At 39.5% G+C, this 17,493-nt stretch overlaps 2 protein-coding genes across 2 annotated transcripts; one reads left to right on the forward strand and one right to left on the reverse strand.

Annotated features, from left to right (window-relative positions):
• Positions 1–977: 977 nt before the first annotated feature.
• On the reverse strand, positions 978–1,867 carry LOC110099671 (uncharacterized mitochondrial protein AtMg00810-like). The gene is made up of 2 exons (XM_020826891.1): positions 1,642–1,867; positions 978–1,525 (listed from the first exon to the last, which is right to left on the reverse strand). The coding sequence occupies exons 1-2, from the start codon at positions 1,865–1,867 to the stop codon at positions 978–980; spliced, it is 774 nt and encodes a 257-aa protein (XP_020682550.1).
• A 5,142-nt stretch (positions 1,868–7,009) lies between these two features.
• Positions 7,010–8,925, forward strand: LOC110099691 (anthocyanin 3'-O-beta-glucosyltransferase-like). The gene has a single exon (XM_020826919.2). It carries the CDS (start codon positions 7,216–7,218, stop codon positions 8,722–8,724), a length of 1,509 nt encoding a protein of 502 aa, XP_020682578.1. The 5' UTR covers positions 7,010–7,215; the 3' UTR covers positions 8,725–8,925.
• Positions 8,926–17,493: the final 8,568 nt, after the last annotated feature.

Consider the following 17,493-nt stretch of genomic DNA (forward strand, 5'->3'; position numbering starts at 1 on the left):
TTATTAATTTTACTATAATAAAATTTTGATTTTATTTTTTTAATGGGCAAAATGGGCAAGTAGTTTCCTTTTTAAATGATTTGGCTTACCAGTCGTTAAGTTGTCTTGCCTTGATCTAGACTCATGACCACATCAATCCATCCATGCCTAAGAGGCTAAGAGCCGACCCATCCCTCCTGTGCTCGAAGACCCTTTGCCCCATCAAGCCTAATAATACCCGACTCGTCCCACTTGCGCCCGAAAACCCTTTGCCACATGGATTTTGCCCCGTCAGAGTCATTCGTTGGGTTACCAAATAATTTACATCATTTTTAATTGTTTTTAGTCAAAATAATTAATAAGTGACAGCATTTTAAAAACTTATCCCTCGAATAATTATAGCAAATTTCAGCAAATCATAAATGTGCAGAACTAAGTGTTAAATAGACATTTATGTGAAAGAACTTGAGGAAGAAGGAAGACGGATGAAACAAACGAGAGATAGAAGAAATGTAATCTTTATTAATGGAGAAAAACAGTCTGTATACAGTATTTAAAGAGTTAAGAAAATGGCACTAAAGTAAATAACACATTTGGCTAACTCGTTTACAGCCTCCCTCAAATTAAGCATTCATGGGTTGAATGGTTAATTTGCGTCTGAGTTCATGAAAACGGGTAGGAGAAAAATGTTTGGTTAAGATGTCCGCTGCTTGATCGGCGGAAGAGATATGTTGAATCGTGATTGCCCCGGAGTTAATGTGTTGACGCACAAATTGGTAGTCGATCTCTATGTGCTTGGTGCGAGCATGAAAGACCGGGTTTTTGGCCAGGGCAATGGCTGATGTATTGTCACAGTGTATGATGGTCGCGGTGTGCTGAGGAAGATCAAGTTCGGCGACCAGTCGTCGGAGCCAGATAACATCCGAAGTTGCAGCAGAGAGCGAGCGATATTCAGCTTTGGTGGAGGATTTGGCGACCGTAACTTGTTTATTAAATGACTAGGAGATCAAGTTCGGTCCCAAGAAGATGCAGTATCCGGAAATAGACTTCCGATCGGATGCATCAGATGCCCAGTCCGCATCCGTAAATGTCTGAATGGTCAGGTCTCCGGGAGTGATGGGCAAACCGAAGCTGATGGTGCCTTTAATATACCGCAAGAGTCGCTTGAGAGATTGAAAATCTGCAATTGTAGGCTTGTGCATATGTTGACAAATCTGGTTAGTGGCGAAGGCGATATCGGGACGAGTGATGGAAAGATATTGGAGCGAGCCGGCGAGTCGACGATAGAGGGAAGGATTGTCGAACATCTGAGTGTTGGCCTCGGTAGCGGGCGTCTTTGGTGAAGTAGGCGTGCTGGTCGGTTTGCAATCCGCGAAACCCGAGTCGTCGAGAAGTTTTTGTGCATAGTGTTGTTGTGTTAGGAACAGTCCGGAGGGCCGCCGGATCACTTGAATCCCGAGGAAAAGGGAAATGTGTCCGAGCTGACGAAGGGCGAATTGCGACTTGAGTTTGGTGAGGAGGCTTTGAATAGCCACTTGATCATTGCCTGTCACAATAATATCATCCACGTAGATTAAAAGAAATATTTGATAGAATTGTGTTGAAAGAGTAGAAGCGAAGGGTCGAAACGACTGAACCTGAAGCCTTGATCCTGAAGATAACCGGTTAATTTCTCAAACCATTGCCGGGGAGCTTGCTTGAGACCGTATAGAGATTTGTTGAGTTTGCAGACGGATGAGGGAAAGGCGGTGTCCTCAAAGCCTGGAGGTTGCCGCATATAGAATTCTTCGGCAAGATCACCATGGAGAAAAGCGTTGGAGACATCGAGCTGCAGAATTGACCATTGTCGAGTGACGGCAATGGTGAGAAGGATGCGAATAGTAGGCATCTTAGCGACGGGGCTGAAGGTCTCTCGGTAGTGAATGCCATATTGTTGGTCGTAGCCTTGTGCAACGAGTCACGCCTTGTAACGATCAATTTCCCCATTTGGTAGTAATTTGGTTTTGTAGGTCCACTTACAGCCGATAATGGAGGTATTGGGCGGAGCCGGGACGAGAGTCCAAGTGCCTTGTCGAAGGAGTGCCTGAAATTCTTCCATCATTGTTGTGCGCCATTGAGGGTGTTTGACAGCTTGAGCGTAAGATGTGGGAGTGGAAGAAGGAGCAGCCTTGCTGAGAAGAGATAAAATCTGTTTGGGTTTGGTAATACCCGACTTAAATCTCGTCTGCATAGGATGTGATGAGAGAGCAGGGGCTGATTGTTTGGAGGTAGGCTGAGGATCCGGTGGTTGTTGGGTTGGAGGAGCAGGTGGTATAGAGGCAGTAGAGTGGGCAGGATTGGTTTCTTTTTGAGGATGTATAGTGGATTGAGATGGATGACTAACGGATGTGGGCACCAGTAGGAGAGGTGAAATCGTAGATGATGGCTGTGAAGATGGAGAATTGTTGGGTAGATGTTGGAAGGGAAAATGAAGCTCGTTGAAGTGAACATGACGAGATATGAAGGTCTTCCCAGTCTGTATGTCGAGGCACTTGTACCCTTTTTGAATGGGAGAGTACCCAATGAAGACGCATTCCCTGGACCGAGGAGAGAGCTTGTTGTCCACATACGGGCGAAGCCAGGGAAAGCACTGGTAACCAAAGATGCGAAGGTGATCGTACTGAGGAGGTCGGCCATTTAGACGATAAATTGGAGTTTGGAAATCGATAGAGGACGAGGGAAGTTTGTTGATTAAGTAGTTCGCGGTGGCAGCTGCGTCGGCCCAAAGACTGTGCAGTAGATTGGATTCTTGAAGCAGAGTGCGGGTGAGCTCGAGAATGTGCCTGTGTTTTCATTCGGCCAGTCCATTCTGCTCAGGGGTATGAGGACAGCAGAGTTGCCGTTGTATGCCGTGAAGGTTCAGGAAGGAAGTGAACTCAATGCTGCTGTACTCGCCTCCGCCGTCTGATCTAAGAACCTTCGGAGTCCTGTTATACTGGGTATGAATAAACTGACAAAAGAGTTTAAATTTTAAGAAAGTTTCATGTTTATTATGCATGAGATACATCCAAGAGAACCGCGAGAAATCATCAATAAAGAATACATAGTATCGAAATCCTTCAATAGAGGGAGTAGGGGCCGGTCCCCATACATCGGATTGCACAATATCAAAAGGGCGTACAGAAGTAGAGCCAGTTTTATTAAAAACGAGTTTATGACTCTTGGCAGTGTTACAGGATTTACAAGAAATAGATGCAGAAATGTGATCTAGATGAGGTATATGGCGACGAAGAATGTGAAGTAGCCGGTGATGAGGATGCCCGAGGCGGTTGTGCCAGAGGTGTTCTTGTTGGAGATTTGTGGAGAAGGCAGTGACGCGAGGAGCAGAAACTTTTGGAATGTGGTACAGCCCGTCACGTAGAGGCCCACGAAGAAGCCGACGGTGGTCTTGAAGGTTCTTAATTTCACAGCCATTAGCGTCAAAACTTATGGAAATAGGATTGTCAGTAGTAAGTTGGGAAACAGAAAGTAAATTGTGAGACAGAAGAGGAACATGAAGAAGTTTTCGTAGGAAGAGCTTACGAGGAGTGTCAGGAAGGGGAAGGATACCCTGACCGGAATGTGCGACTGGAAGGTGAGATCCGTTGGCGATGGATACACTGTCTGAGCCTTGATACGAGAACGGTTGACGGAGGACATTGAGATCCGGTGTTAGGTGGTTGGAAGCGCCTGAGTTGAGGATCCAGTCTTGATTGGCCGATGTGTTCTGTTGAGCAAGAAACGCAGGGATCGGTCTTTGGGAGGTTGGCGCATAATTAGGATTGTTCCTGTGCCAACAGTTTAAGGCAATGTGTCCAATCTTGTTGCAAATTTGGCAAGTTGGTCTGGAGCCGGAATTGGCAACTGGAGTATTGGTTGAACCCTGTGAAATGTTCGGTGTGGCGTTGGACACGTAGTTCTTGGGTTTGCTGAAACGGCGTTGAGATTGTCCTCGGGTCTGATTTGCGGAGGTTGTGTAGAGAGCGGTGGCGCCTGAAGATGCAGCGGTGTCTTTCGCCAGTTCTTACTGCACATTTATTTCTTCGCTACAGAGCATAGAATACATAATGTCAAGATCAAGAGGAAGAGGGTAGGTACGGATGGCTGCTTTGAAGGAATTGTAAGATGAAGGAAGGCCATTTAAAATGTAGATGATAACGTCTTCAACGTCGACGTGAGAGCCGGAAGCTGCGATGTTGTCGACTATGATTTTTATTCGGGTAAGATACTGCTGCATGGTGAGATCACGCATCTGGACCGTGTGTAGCTCGTTCTTGAGCTGGATGGAGCGTGACCGGCAGGAGGGTTGAAGACGACATTGAAGAATTGTCCATGCTTCACTGGCAGTGGATGAGGAGATAATGTAGGGGAGGATCGTGGGGGAAACTGTTAAGAACAAAGCAGAAAGAAGATTGTTGTCGACGAGCTTCCATCGTTGGAAGGCGAAGGTATTGACGTCGGATGGACATGGAGTCGTTCTGGTGAGATGACCGGCGTACCCATTGGCAGTGAATTGCTGTAGTAACTGTATACGCCAAATGGCGTAATTATCCACGGTGAGGGCGTGCGAAACCAGGTTCTTGATGTTGGAGATTAGAAATTTGAGAGGTGCCGGAATATGCAGTTCGGTGGTGTCACCGGAAGATGCTGCGGGAGAGGGAGGGAGGGAAGTCACGGATTCTTGATCTGTCATGGACTAGCTCTTGATACCATGAAAGAAAGGAAGAAGGAAGACGGGTGAAACAAACGAGAGATAGAAGAAATGTAATCTTTGTTAATGGAGAAAAACAGTCTGTATACAGTATTTAAAGAGCTAAGAAAATGGCACTAAAGTAAATAACACATTTGGCTAACCCGTTTACATTATGCACATTTATCATGCGTTAATGACCTCGAAGCAGTTACGCAGATGTCAATGCCCATTCATCTTATTGCACCGTTCTACCGGACTAAGACATCAAATGTTATTTTTCATATTTATTTTTTTTCTAATTATGAGAATCTTATATAGTTATAAAAAAATAATCCTACTTTTTTATATGATAATTTTAGTTCTAAAATATTATATAATTTCAATTTAATCTTTTGATTATATAAAAGTAATAAAAAATAATTCCTTTGGAATAAAATTGAGATCAATTATATCACAATTACAACATGAGTATATATATATATAGCAAGCTAAGAAGATTAGTTTTGCAAATTGCCATTTAGCTTGAACAACATTTGATTAAAGTCTATGATATATTAGCACTTAGTTAAAATGGTGGATAAAACTATAAAAATATATCATATTTGTACCAATTCAATTAAATTTTTATCATATTCAAACCACATTGCATAAAGATTAAAAAAAAAAGAAATAATTAATTCTTATTATTTCATTCATAAACTATTTATTAACATATAATACTCATAAGCTATCTTTGAACTTAATGTCTCATAGTGATCTATTAGTCCTGAACTAAATGTCTCATAGTGATCTATTAGTCGATTTTTCATATATTATACTTATCTCAAATACAAATTAAGGGTTTGGAATTTGGAACAACTACAGTGCAACTATTTATAAATATGATTGTATAGATATTGTGAAGATAGCAGCTTCTAGTACAAAAATTTATTAGAAGAGGTGAAAAAATAATGACTAAAAAAAATTATGATTACGATTTGAAAAACAAACCAGTTAAGAAAGCTGTCCTAAAAATAGACTAGTCTAAAATAGCTCTCCAACATAAAAAAAACAATTATACTAAAAAACTGCTTTAAAAAGTAGCAAAAAAACTGTCACAAGCAAGCTTAAATCACAGATAGAATCAGGCTTCGTTTGTGACAGCTTTCTTTATGCTTCTTAAAATAGCTTTTTAATACAAAATTAAAAATTTTTGTACTAAAAAGCTGTTTTAAGAAGCATAAAGAAAGCCATCACATAGAGACTCATTCTAATTAAAATTTATTCATCTCATATTAGAACCAAAAGCTCCAACTCATTCATCTGCCAAGTTACTATAATCGAGAGTGGAAGCTTTGCTCGATCTTATTAATAGGATGGTTGGTCTAATTTTGTTTGCCTCAATTTTGTCAAATTGCTTCAATAAGCAACTCCACCTTCTAGAGATCAGGAGAAAATTATTCCAAAGCTGCCTGAAGATTAAAGAATTTTTTTCTCAAGACTAGACTTCTAGAAGATCCTTGATTCCTTCCTCATTTTTTTTTTTTTTTAAATTTAAGAGCCTAAGAGGTCAAGGGCTTCTCTCACCTCCTTATATTTGATGACTTAATGAAGAAAGGGTTAGTAGAGGAATAGAAGAGAATAACAGAGGGAGTAAGCTTGTAGTCTATTTCATACCCAAACAGTGAGCTCACAACATAGATATACTTATTCTAGTAACAAACTTAGTACACGATTTGTTACGAACATGTGAGTGTGATAATTTCTCATGTGCTTGGTTGTGCTGCTTGTTGTAATAATATTTGTGAAAATTTGATGTAGTTATGTATCATTACAAAAAATTACCTTTGAATTATCTTGTAATCATGTTTATTATAGAAGTTTAATCAATTAATCTTTTTATGTCATGATAAGAATCAAACGTATTGCCCTAACTTGCAAAGTATTTCGACATTATAGACTTGGTTCGATTGATTATAGGATAAGTCAAATAGAACTTAGTTGATAATGTGAGTCATGTTTGATTAGGTGAGTATCCAACTAACTCAATCTCATTACACTAGTTTTACGACGCTTAGACTACATTTGAGACAGCTTTTTAATTATTTTTTTAAAGCTGCGTTCTAGCACATTAATTTAATATTACGATTCCTTTCAAGAAAAAATGTAATAAAAATTTGATCATCAAAATTTTGGTTAGAGCAGGTCTGATCACAAACAAAATTCATAAACTATTCTTATAATTTTCAAAAAAAAAAAAAAAAGTAAAACAAATCTTTAACGCAAAAAATAAAATCTCAATTTTGTTAAAAAAATTATGTTCTTATAGAGAGAGTGAGGTAGTGATGGACAGAGAAACAGATAGAAACTAAATTAACAAAGCATTAAGCCTAAGCTATGCTTGATTAGTTGTACCCGACTGCTTGTTTCTTTTTTAGTCATTTTTCAAAATTTCGCGTATTTAACTAATCCCCTCCCCCTAATAACTCTTTGAGAAACTCCTGAGAGCTTGTAAACGTATTGCCTTCTCCTTCTTAACGTCAAAGATGACCACCTCCGCCATGGTTGCCGCTGAGAAAGAAGATCACGTGCTCATCTTCCCTTTCTTATCCAAAGGCCATACCATCCCCCTCCTCCACCTCGCTGCCGCCCTTTCCTCCCGCAACATCCTCATCACTCTCTTCACAACTCCGGCCAACGTGCCCTTCTTCCGCCGCTACCTCTCTTCTTCCGGCGCCAACGCCGCCAAAATCCAGCTTCTGATCCTACCCTTCCCCAACCACCCCAATCTCCCCGCCGGCGTCGAGTCCTCCGATTCCCTACCCTCATTCTCCCTTTTCCCGACCTTTCTTGGCGCAACCACCTCCCTCCACGACCCCTTCCTCCGCCTTGTCCGCAGCCTCCTCCGCTCCCCATCCCCTCCCCTCTGCCTCATCTCCGATTTCTTCCTAGGCTGGACTCTCACCATCTGCCGCCGCTTCGGCCTCCCACGCCTCGTATTCCACGGCATGTCCACCTTCTCCATGTCGCTCATCAAGTCACTCTGGAACAATATTCCCAAAGATGAGCCCTTTTCGGTCCCCGGAGCACCGCCGGAGATCCAGCTAACCTTAGCCGATTTACCGGAAGCCGTGATCAACTCAGTCGATCCGCCTGAAACGGCGAATCAGGTTTTAGAGTCGACCGGACCAATAGACACCGAGAGTTGGGGAGTGATTGTCAACAGCTTCGCCGATATCGAACCGCCGGCATACGTTCAACTCCTTGAATCGTTCTACGGACCGGTGGCCGGAGGCCGAGTTTGGCTCGTCGGCCCGCTAAACCTCCTCACCGAAACCGAACCGGTGGAGAAGCCCAGCTCTGAGTCGGAGTGCATTCGGTGGCTCGACCGGCAGCCCGATGGATCGGTCATCTACGTGGCGTTCGGAACGCAGGTGGAGATTTCAGATGAACAGCTGGACGAGGTAGCCCACGGACTGGTTCTGGCCGGGATCCCATTCCTATGGGCCGTGCGGTCGGAAACATGGCGGCCACCCAAACGTTCTGTAGATTTGGGGAGGATAGAAAGAGGGTGGGTTCCACAAAAGCAGGTGTTGAGCCACGTGGCAATCGGAGGATTCGTGAGCCACTGCGGCTGGAACTCGGTGCTTGAGGCGGTGTCGGCAGGCGTGGCGTTGCTGACTTGGCCGATGATTGCGGAACAATGGTTGAATGCGAAGATGGTGGCGGAGGTGATCGGCGTTGGGATAAGGCTCCGAATCCCGGCGGCGGGAGTGGTGGTTGGAAGGAAGGAAGTGGAAGAAGGGGTGAGAGAGCTAATGGAAGGGGAGAAGGGGAGGAGGGCTAGGGAGAGGGCGGCTGAGCTGGCGGAGAAAGCTAAGGCTGCAGTGGTGAAGGGAGGGTCGTCTTATGAGACGCTCGATAAGCTCCTAGAAGAGCTTAGGAAGGTTCCGACGACTACGGCGGTGATGGAGGTGGTGGAAGGAGAAGCACATGTTGAAGGGGAAGTGAAGATGGTGCATAGTGAATGGCGTGATGGTCTTCAGATTGCATGATGATCTGCGGCCTCTACACCATGAAAATATGATTAAAATAATATTAGTGTTCTCCTATTCTAGTCAAAGCGTTATAAAAGATTATTTGCAAGTGTTTCAGTTCGGAATATTAAATATTTCCATGTATAAAATGTTGTGGGGTGTATAATCGTTAGTTTGTTCGAAGAAGACGATGCAAGAAGAAAATTCAAACTCAGAAAATATAAGCAATCCCCATAGGTTGAAAATTTTAAATACCAACAAAAGATTTTTCAGCAACCATAAGAAAGCAGGAACATCATCAGTGATTTGTACATATGCTCTAATATTCTTGCTGTAATTACAGAGTTTCCCAAGGTCCTTGGCAGAATCCTCCTAGGCCTTTGAAGAACCCGTCTCCAGAATCTGAACTAGAGGAGGTATGCGTAGTTCAGAGAAATGATTCTTTACAAGCACTTGAAACATATCATTCCAAGAGATGGAAACTCTCTGTGGCATTTCATCAAACAGCTTACGAGCTGGTTTCTGCACCAAAGAATCAACTTTCAGTTCGTATGTAGCAAACACAAGTTTCAATATATCACCAAGACAGTTTCTCCTTCACATCAACAAGATTTCTTCCCGTAATTTATCTGTATTTTCCATCGCATGAACCAAGCTTTTCTTATTTTCCCAAAAAATCTCTTTCCATAGCTTCAGCTTAAACAGGGGTGTTACTGATAATTGAGATATTTTGTTTAAAGCTCTTTTTAGGTACTCATAATCAATTTTAAACTGGTAGCAGGTCTCAGTGTAAGCATGATAATAACCTCCTGGTTGTGAAAGGTAACTATCATACTCACTCGTATCCGAAAATTCAGAACTCCCCATGAAGAGTATGTATTCTAAAACTTGTGTGAGACCCTGTACCTTATTAGAATTAGAGAAGCTTCCCTTGCAACACATATCGCAGCGACAGTCTGTTTTATGAGAGTGGCACCTTTTTTCTTGCTTCCCTCGTGCTTGCTTCCATCATCTGCTTCATCTTCTACATCTTTGTCGCACCTTTTTAATGGCAGAAAATCCGATAGAACATAGTCTGGATGCAACGACATGTCCATTGTGACGCCTTTGGCAGGAGGAGTGTGGCTTTTGGTTATATTATCTTGTACATGGAAGGATTGGATCTTCTCGAACAACCATGCTCCTCGAACCTCATCGCCGATGCGATACGGCTGCTATCGAGCTCTGAAGACCACAAGCGTGAGTCTTCTACAGTGGGTGAGAGAGTGCGAGTAGCTGAGCTCCATCCAGGTGATGATGTTGCATTTGAGAATCCACCAATACTGGGTACATATCCATGACCACATTCATCTATTCCACCTACAATGTAAGAAGCTCTAACAAAAAATAACACTTTTTGCATCAGTTTTATTGCAGCGGTTTTGAAACCGGTGCAAAAACATACTTTTTGCACCGGTTATAATCGGTGCAATATTTTTAACTCAATTTAACGCCAAGCGAATCGGCCAAGCCCTAATTCACTTTCGGAAAAAACCCTTCCTCCTCCGTGCTAGCTATTCCGAAAGAGTGTCGGCGCGTGCTCGATAGCCGTCGCAGCTCTAAGGCGAATCCCGGCCGGCGGCCTTTCGTGATCACGGTAAGTCTCTTCACCTTCTTCCTCTTCTTCTTCTCATTCTTCTTCTTCATGTTGTTCTCCCTCTTCTTCTCATTCTTCTTCTTGTTTCTTTATATTAATCCCTAAAATCAGAAATTAAATGGAAGAAAAGAAACAACAATGAAAATCTAGTTTGCAAATTACCAATCCTAAAGTACATCGCCGAGCCGAGGCCGACGCCGATGCCGGCGCCAATGCTTTCATTCTAACGAAAACTTTTTGTAGTTTCTCTGTAGATTTTTCTGTAGGTTTTTCTTTTGTTTAGTATGTTTTTGTTCATTCCAACAAACATGCCGACTCCCAAGGAGTAGCTGCAGGACGTAATAGCTACAGGAAAAAAGATTTTTTAATTGTTGACAATGAATGGGCTTCTTTAGGTTTCATTTGTTACAGTTCACTCAATGTCGTGTTATTCATTTTATTTTTTCTTTGTTATGTTTTATGCAATAGAATCATCTTATTTTCATATATAAATATGAGTTTCTGACATTCGGGATCAGACGTTTTGAACTGTTTTTTCTGCATCTTAGAAATTGATTATGGATTTGTGTTTTAGCTTCTTATAGTTCATATAATCTATATGGAAATGGAAGTTCGGATCCTGGGCCACAAGCAATTATGCCTCCATGAATCCCTCCATTGCTACAGCAAGCATCACTTGCTGTTTCAAACCCTGTCACAAGATTTATTAGCATTACTAAACCTATTATATATTAAAGAAGAAGAATACAAAATATGAATTCTAACCTACCATAGGATTGATGATTTGTGATGACGTCCATTAACAGATCATACAAGTTAGCATAAAGAAAATTTGATCCAGGGAAGATTTGAATTTTAGTTCAGTAAGCAAATCACGCAATTTTCCATTATACTTGATAGCCAACTGGTTAGGCAATGCAGCACAACCAGTTTCATCAAGTGGAGCTAAGGATGTTTGATAAGGAACGCATCCAATTGGAACAATACTCCCCATCACTATTTTTCTTGCATCAAGTTGGTAAAGCCTCTGCATTGATCCACAGATTTAAAGCGCAATTAGTTAAATTTTACACAAGGACAGTTCAATCTTTAAATTCAAATTCATGGACTGCTAATTATTTTATTATGTTCTGTTTTTAACTATCAAGCTGAACACAAGGTTTAGCTCATGAACGAGATGAAAAATCTTATTCATGATGTCCTACTTATTCATTTCTCTAATCATGCATTGCTAAAAAACGTGTTTTGTTTGTCACGTTTACTTATAGTCGATATGTATGTGGATATCAGTCTTTTTTTTATGACCCTAGAGAGCATGAATGTTGGGAAATGAGCTTACTGTAAGCTGGTCTTTTAGTGCAATCATGAGACGATTTATATATGCATCTGGGGCTTCGAAATCTGATATGAAAGTCAGGTACGTAGTTGTTAAGGAAATCATTTGCTCCAATGGTGATTGAGAAAATTGCCTTCTGCACTAGTTCCCCGGCTTTAATCTTGCCTAAGAATTCATCCAATTGTTGCCTGGTGCTGTTAAAGTAATCAATTTGAACGAAAGGCTATTTTTTTTGGTAGTGAAGGATGCCGACAAACAGGACTAGAGCATACATCATAACATCGTTTATCGTCGAAAAGGGCGTCACCTCCAATCGATGCGTTGCATGATATGGCATTAACGATTCCACCGAATAACTTATCCATATCTAATTCAGCAAAAATTGATACAGTTTCCGATGTAGTGGATTGGTTGACTGCACGGGCGTTAGGCGCATGCGAGAAAGGATGGTTGGGCCGCCGGTGGCTGGACAGGTTACAGACGAGATACATGAGCGGGGAACGTGAAGACACGAATCAGGGGACCTGGTGGATCAAGAGAGGGAGCCAAGGGAGCGTGTTCATCCAGTGTTTGGTCCTGAGAGGAAGCAGAGGAAGAATCGAAATCATGTGTTTCCATAGTAGGAACGACAACTTCATCAGGTATGGGATTACGAGAGGAATCGGAGGTGGAATTGCGGGAAATGGGACTGGGTTCCTTCTTTGGCGCGGAAAGCAGAGACAAACCATTGATGTCTCGATCGGACTTCAATTTTGATTGTGAAGGATTGGAGATGAAATTAGCAGTGCTGAATGTAGGCGGCATGCGGCATCGGTTTGGTCGAGATTCCGCCATTGGAGCGGAGGATAGTGGGGTGGCGAATCTCTCCATTGGAATTGAAGTTGGAGTGGAGGATACTCGTCGACCTCCCATCTCCGTCGGCGTCAATCGTTGTCGACCGCCCATCTCCTTCGACATCTATCGTCATCGACCGCCCATCTTATTCGGCGTCGATCTTCGTCGACCGCCCATTTTCTTCAGCTTCGATCATCGCCGACAACCCATCTTCTTCTTCAGACAATCATTCTTCGCAAGCTCTAGGCTCTGATATCAACTGATGTGAGGAGTATAATATTGTTGGATAGTTGAAAGAAGATGATGCAAGAAGAAAATCTCAATCCAAGAAACAAACACAAGCACTAAGCTTCAAAATGTCATAATATTCATCAATGTACCCTCCTTACAACATCTCGCTTATATGAGCTACTAAAAAGATTATATAAATATTATAACAAACTATAATAAGCTAGTCCTAAGAAAAACTTAAAATTTTTATTCGATATTTGAATATTTATCAAAGCACTAACAAAATTTGATAAATTTATCATCCATCATTAGAGAAATTATTACATGCAGATTTCGGATGTGTTCAAGGCTCCAATAAAATTAAGTCACATGGCTTATGTGTACTAGTTGTACATAGAGTGCACAAATCATATGACTTGATTTCATTGGAGTTTGAATGCGAGCTATTTCCAGACTTTAAACATAATAATTTCTCTCGTAATCGGAGGAACTCAAACAATTTCAATTCTTCATCAACGGTTATTCTCAAAGTGATTGTTTTATTCATAATACTTTTTTAACCTACGGTAGCGACTAAAACACCTACTATTTCTCTTGCAATGATTTAAGAATCCCTACACATATGTCATATTTGTTATCGCTGCAAATGCTTCTTCAGTGCTTTTTAAAGTGTTATATTAGATAAATTTTTAGCAGCAATAATTTTATTAGTGGTTTCAACTACTACAAATCTACTGTCAAACAGCAGTTTTAACACATATAAAGCTGTACAATGGGTCTATAGCAGCTGTTTTAAAACCTATAAATTTGAAATTTGGTCTGTAGTGAAAGTTTTAATTTTTGGAATAATACATTCTTAAAAAAAGTACAATATGTGGCTCTGCTCCAGTTTCTACTTTGTCGTCAACTCTTCAAGGGTGGTGGTATAGTTGAGCTATATTAAAATAAGGCGTTATTTTATGAAGGGGCATACTAAGCCTTAGAATTAGCTAAAGGAGCATATTTAACATAAAATTTAAAAATTAGCAAATGCATTAAATAAAATGGTGCATTTAGAATGCGCCAAATAAAATAACGTATTCTAAATGTGCTATTATTATTGGCGCATTCAACTGAAATTTGGAGAGAGAAAGAGAGCTAGAGAGAGGTAAGAGATAGAGAGAGATAAATGTGACAAATACCTTGGCGTATTCACATAAAGCAGGAGAGAGAAATGATTGGGAGAGAGATACGAGGATAGAGAATTTGCAAATAATCACCATAATTTTTCCAAAATAATAAAATATGACATATTAAAGAAGTGTTGTGTTAGATTATTTGACTTTCAATGTTTTATAATCTAAGTTGATAGAACAATATTCAATCATCTCTAAAAGAGATTTAGGCTTCGTTTGGGACAGCTTTTTTATTGCTTTCTAAAATGGAGTTTTAGTACGAAAATAAAAAAATTTGTACTAAAACTCCGCTTTAGAAAGCAGTAAAAAAGCTGTCCCAAACGAAGCCTTAGTTTGATTGTTTCATGAGAAATATAGTGATAACTCTTAGACGGAGATGGAGTTGATGGGGTTAAAGGGTAATGGAAATAGTTTAACTTCTCAAGCATCCACATCGAGGAAGGCATTATGATCCATCTTACAATCACAACTTCATGATCTCGTTAATAGACCCAAATGAAATAAGTCTTCCAAACCATTATATGGAATCTCCAAAAGGTTTAGTCAGCTCGCCCATCAATTGAGAAAGGAAAGGAGATTGATGTTGTAGTATTAGACTCCACACTTTGACATAACATTATTTCCATTAGGTGGACTTGTTAGAGCTTCATGGGCCAAGGGATTCGACATCTTGTAATCAAAATCCTACGAGGTACGCATTCTACTTGAGTGATTATATTTGAGAATTGAGATGGGCAAAGCTTGTACCAAGATATAATATATAGATAGTTAAAATGAATGAATAGGTCATATTGAACATTAAACTTTTGATATATAGAAATATATTTATTTGGGAATGACATATAAGTTAGGGAGGCTTATCACATTATTTCATTCATGCCCTATTGCTTCCAATAAAGAATTATTTATAGGAATATACAAAGACACTCCTAAATTATTTATTTAACATATAATACTCATAAACTATCTTTGAACTAAATGACTCATAGTGATCTACTAGTCTATTTCAAAATTAATAATGAATGTAATATAAATCGTAATTGGTTTTTCATATAGTATACTCATCTCAAATACAAATCAAGGATCCGTTTGGAATGACTACAGAGGGTCGGGTCCGGATCGGGTTTTCGTGTCGTGTCAAATATTGACACCCCTACTTCCAATAAAGAATTATTTATAGGAATATACAAAGACACTCATAAACTATTTATTTAACATATAATACTCATAAACTATCTTTGAACTAAATGACTCATAGTGATCTACTAGTCTATTTCAAAATGAATAATTAATGTAATATAACTCTTGATTGATTGTTCATATGCTAAACATCTCAAATACAAGGGTCCGTTTGGAATGACTACAGACACTGTTATGGAGATAGCGGTTTCTAATATAAAATTTTATTAAAAGCTGTGAAAAAATAGTAACCAAATAAAAAATTATGATTACGATCTGAAAAATAAATTAGTAAGAAATCTGTCCCAAAAATGAACTAGTCTTCGTTTGGGATAATTTTTTATTACTTTCTAAAATAGCCATTTTGCACAAAAATTATTTATACTGAAAAGCTGATTTAGAAAGCAGCAAAAAAGCTGTCACAAAGCAAAGCCTAAATCATATAGAAACTCATCCTAATTAAAATTTATTTCAATCTCATATTAGAACCAAAAGCTACTCTTCATTCATCTGCCAAGTACTATAATCAAGAGTGGAAGCTTTGCTCGATCTTATTAATTGGATGGTTGGTCTAACTACAGATCGTAGCAGGAAGTTCTGATGTTGCAGGGAAAGTTGGTTGAGTTTTGTTTGCCCCAATTTTGTCAAATTGATTCAATAATCAGCTTGACCTTCTAGAGAGGAGAAAATTATTCCAAAAGCTGCCTGAAGATTAAAGAATTATTTTCTCAAGACTAGACTTCTGGAAGATCCTTGACTCCTTCCTCAAATTCTTCATCTTCAGTTTTAGGTAGTTGCTCTCACCCACAACTGGAGGAATGGCTACCTTCTACTTTTTTTTTTCTTTTTTTTTTTAAGAGCCTAAGCGGTCGAGGGGGTCTCTCACCTCCTTATATTGTGAAATTATTATGTGTGGTCACTGGACGGCATCCGGAGGTGAAAAAGGATGCGCCGTGTCACTTTTTTTTGTTGTGTATGTTAGAGTTCTGGGTGAGGTGGTACATCCTGATTCGCCTCCGAAAGGTCCGGTGACTGCACGTTATAATCTCTGCTTATATTTGCAAAATTTTGATGTTGTTATGTATCATTTTAGAATTTTATCTTTGAATTCTCGTATAATAATGTATATTATAGAAGTTTTATAAATTCATCTTTTTATGTCATAATAAGAATCAAACATATGGTCCTAACTTGCAAAGTATTTCGAAATTGTAAATTTGATTTGATTGATTATAGGATCAGTCAAATAGAACTTAGTTGATAATATGATTCATGGTTTAATAGGTAGGGATCCAACAAACTCTATCTCATTACATTAGTTTTATGGCTCTTAGGTCTTATTTGGGACAATTTTTTTATTATCAGACTTTTAGTAAAAAATTGATTTTTTTTACTAATAAATTGTTTTAAGTGGTAAAATTGCTTCGTTACCAGGTCGAAAGATATTAAGATTCTTTTAAGAAAGAAATTAATAAGAAATTGATCATCAAAATTTTGGTCAGAGCAAGGTCTGACCACAAACAACCTTCATAATAATAAATTCATAAACTATTATTATTATTTTCATGTTTGAAAGTAAAACAAATTTTTAATGCAAAAAAAAAAACATATATAACACTTCAAATTATTGGAAATATATATACAACACCCAAATTGTTGCATTAACTCATATACCATATAAAACCTCCCTTTTTATCTATTCTAACACTCCGTTTAAGCTCCATCAAAAATCTCTATATGCCTCACGTTCGTACGTGATTGTCTTCTGTTCGTTCTAGCGAGCGACTGTCTTCCTCGCCTCGGCTTCTCCATCGTGTTCGTCACATTCAGGCATTTATCTTCCACGTTTGAAACAAATCAAGCAGTCCTCCACTCGCGTGTTCATCGCTCTTCGACATATGGAACAAACCGAGCAATGCACCAACAATTACAATTTCTCTCATTTTGATTCGCCTTTTTCAGTTTGGCTAACTCATTTTGATTCACTTTTTTCACTTTGGCTAACTCATTTGTTATTTGAATACACAGAAATGGATTCGAGTAATTTTTGCTTCATTGTCCTCAAATTTGGTGGATATTGGAGTGAGTTGCAGAGTCAGAATCGAATGAAGTATGTGGGTGAAAGTCATAAAACCTTAAAAATTTCGGAGAGATGAAATCATTTTGTTGTTGCAAAAAGAACGAGTTGACGCATAGGTGCAGTTACCACGCCAAGTTCACTTCGACCGTGCGGTAATCCCAAAAAAGACAAATTAAGAATTTCTTAGATATTAGAAAGAAAATTAAACTTGGACACAATGTAGCTGCTGCAATTTATGGGGTCATCATAAAACACATGTAAGAATCCATTAAATTTGGAAGTTGACGAGATTGGTAATGAGATTCTATTCGATGAT

Source organism: Dendrobium catenatum, unplaced genomic scaffold, assembly GCF_001605985.2.
Source record: "Dendrobium catenatum unplaced genomic scaffold, ASM160598v2 fragScaff_scaffold_1427, whole genome shotgun sequence".
NCBI lineage: Eukaryota > Viridiplantae > Streptophyta > Magnoliopsida > Asparagales > Orchidaceae > Dendrobium > Dendrobium catenatum.